Source organism: Pteropus vampyrus, unplaced genomic scaffold, assembly GCF_000151845.1.
Source record: "Pteropus vampyrus isolate Shadow unplaced genomic scaffold, Pvam_2.0 Scaffold274, whole genome shotgun sequence".
Lineage (NCBI taxonomy): Eukaryota > Metazoa > Chordata > Mammalia > Chiroptera > Pteropodidae > Pteropus > Pteropus vampyrus.
The window spans coordinates 213737-215540 of NW_011889055.1; the positions used below are offsets into that span (position 1 = coordinate 213737).

Sequence of the window (1804 nt, forward strand, 5' to 3'; positions counted from 1 at the left end):
GAGACACCACTGTTGGAAGCAGGACAGTGTCACTTATAAGTGACAGCATCCTCTGGCTCATCAGCCAATCGAGATTCGTTCTGTTGACAAGCAGAAGACGGCAGCCCAGACCCCCGTGCGCTCCCTGCGCACGGCACCGTGCCCTCAGGGCCCGCTCGTTACACACAAACTTAGAAGCTTGATTTTGTCTCCTTAAAATACTTTTTATTTTGCCAAGGAATTTCTCAGTCATCAGAGTGACGTGGAGAAGTCGTTTCCCACTGTTGACGGTATCGCAGAGTTACGTTCCCTGTCATCGCCGAGCGTCGGCGTGTCACTCCCCGGGAACCTGCCTCTCCTCCTGACACTGCCCCTGAAGGGCCTGGGCCAGGAGCCCAGGGTGTCGTCCGTGGTCCCTGGGCTCCGCCACACCTACAGGATAATGCTTAATGACGGGACATTAGGCACGATTGCAAGCTTTAGTCGGTTACGCATGTTTTTCTAGGAAGTGCAAGTTGTACAAGGAGAAAAACGTGCTGTATTTTAATGACTTGTTTCATTTGTATTTTTAAGGCTTGAACTCAAACTTGAATGTAAACATGGACGTGAACAGTATTAAAGAACCCCAGTCACGACTGAGGAAGTGGACGACAGTGGACAGCATTTCTGCAAACACGTCTTTGGATCAAAACTCCAGCAAACATGGTATAAGGTGTATTCTTACATTTTGCCTTAAAAACAAAACTTGTCCAATACCATCTTTCTGTTAATGGCTTTGACTGTTCTGGTCATTTTCTGTGAGGGAAGCATGTGCTGTCTGGTCCTGTGACTGCATTTGGCCCAGGACAGTGTCCTTGTGGCTCATGGTGGCATAGCGTGTGTGAGGACCCTTTGCTCCTCACTGCCATCGTTGGCCTGTGTCACCAGCGGGTGGCTCACTGGCTCTGAGGAGTGTCCTCCACTCACACCTGTCCTCCTGTGAGCAGTGCCCATCCCGCTTCCAGACGCTATGCGTCGGCCGCGTCGCATCTCCCTGCTGCTAGGCTCACCGTCCATTCCCCCTGCCGTAGATCCGATGACACCACGTCTCTTTGTAAAACCGCTCTGTGTCGGGACTGCTCGTAGGATCATCCCGAAGCCTGTGTGGGGGTGCTGCGGAGGCTGGGACCCTTAGGGACAGCCAGGCCCAGGCTGCTCCGGAGAGCTGGGGCCCTGGGCAGCCAAGTGCACACACCTCCGACCTTCAACCCCAGGCGTTAAAGACGAAAGCGGCTTGGTCCTCCCTGCCCTCACTGTCGTTCAGACGAGGAGGTCCCCCGGCCCTCGGCTGTGCCGGCCGGCTCTGCCCACGGCTCCCTGGCAGGCTGGAGCCCCTGCGCCCCGGCCTCCGCATGCCCCGCCACCACCGTCGCTGTTCTGTTAGACACACTGTCGTTATGGGCAGGGACCCCATTCCCGCTCAGTGCTCCACGTCCGGCCTGTCCCAGTGACAGATGCCGTGCTCTGCCTGTGTGAGGCACTGCCCGCGCGAGACACTGCCCGCTCAGCCCCGCTGGGGCGGTGTGGAGAACACGTCACAGTGCGGGCGACCGCTTCTCGGGAGTGTAAGCCCGTTTCTGCGGGCTCGCACACTCACTCTGGAGACAGATGTCGTGCCTGGCGCTGTGTGGTCACAGGGCTGGTCAGAGGCCTTCACCGTTCCGCCTGCCGCTCTGGTGGTAGAGCAATCTCTGGGCCTCCCAGCATCCCTCTTGGGCCCGCCAGGGGCTCTGGGCACCCCCACAGGGGCTCTGGTTCCTTGCTGACCCTTTGTTGACCCCACAGA

General features: G+C 57.6%; 1 protein-coding gene across 1 annotated transcript in view; it reads left to right on the plus strand.

Annotated features, from left to right (window-relative positions):
• Positions 1 to 1804, plus strand: part of TNRC6A (trinucleotide repeat containing 6A) — a 71206-nt gene that overhangs the window by 62078 nt on the left and 7324 nt on the right. The window contains exon 14 of the mRNA XM_023520630.1: positions 553 to 744. Coding sequence (XP_023376398.1) covers positions 553 to 744 — 192 coding nt within the window. The remainder of the gene's footprint in view (positions 1 to 552; positions 745 to 1804) is intronic.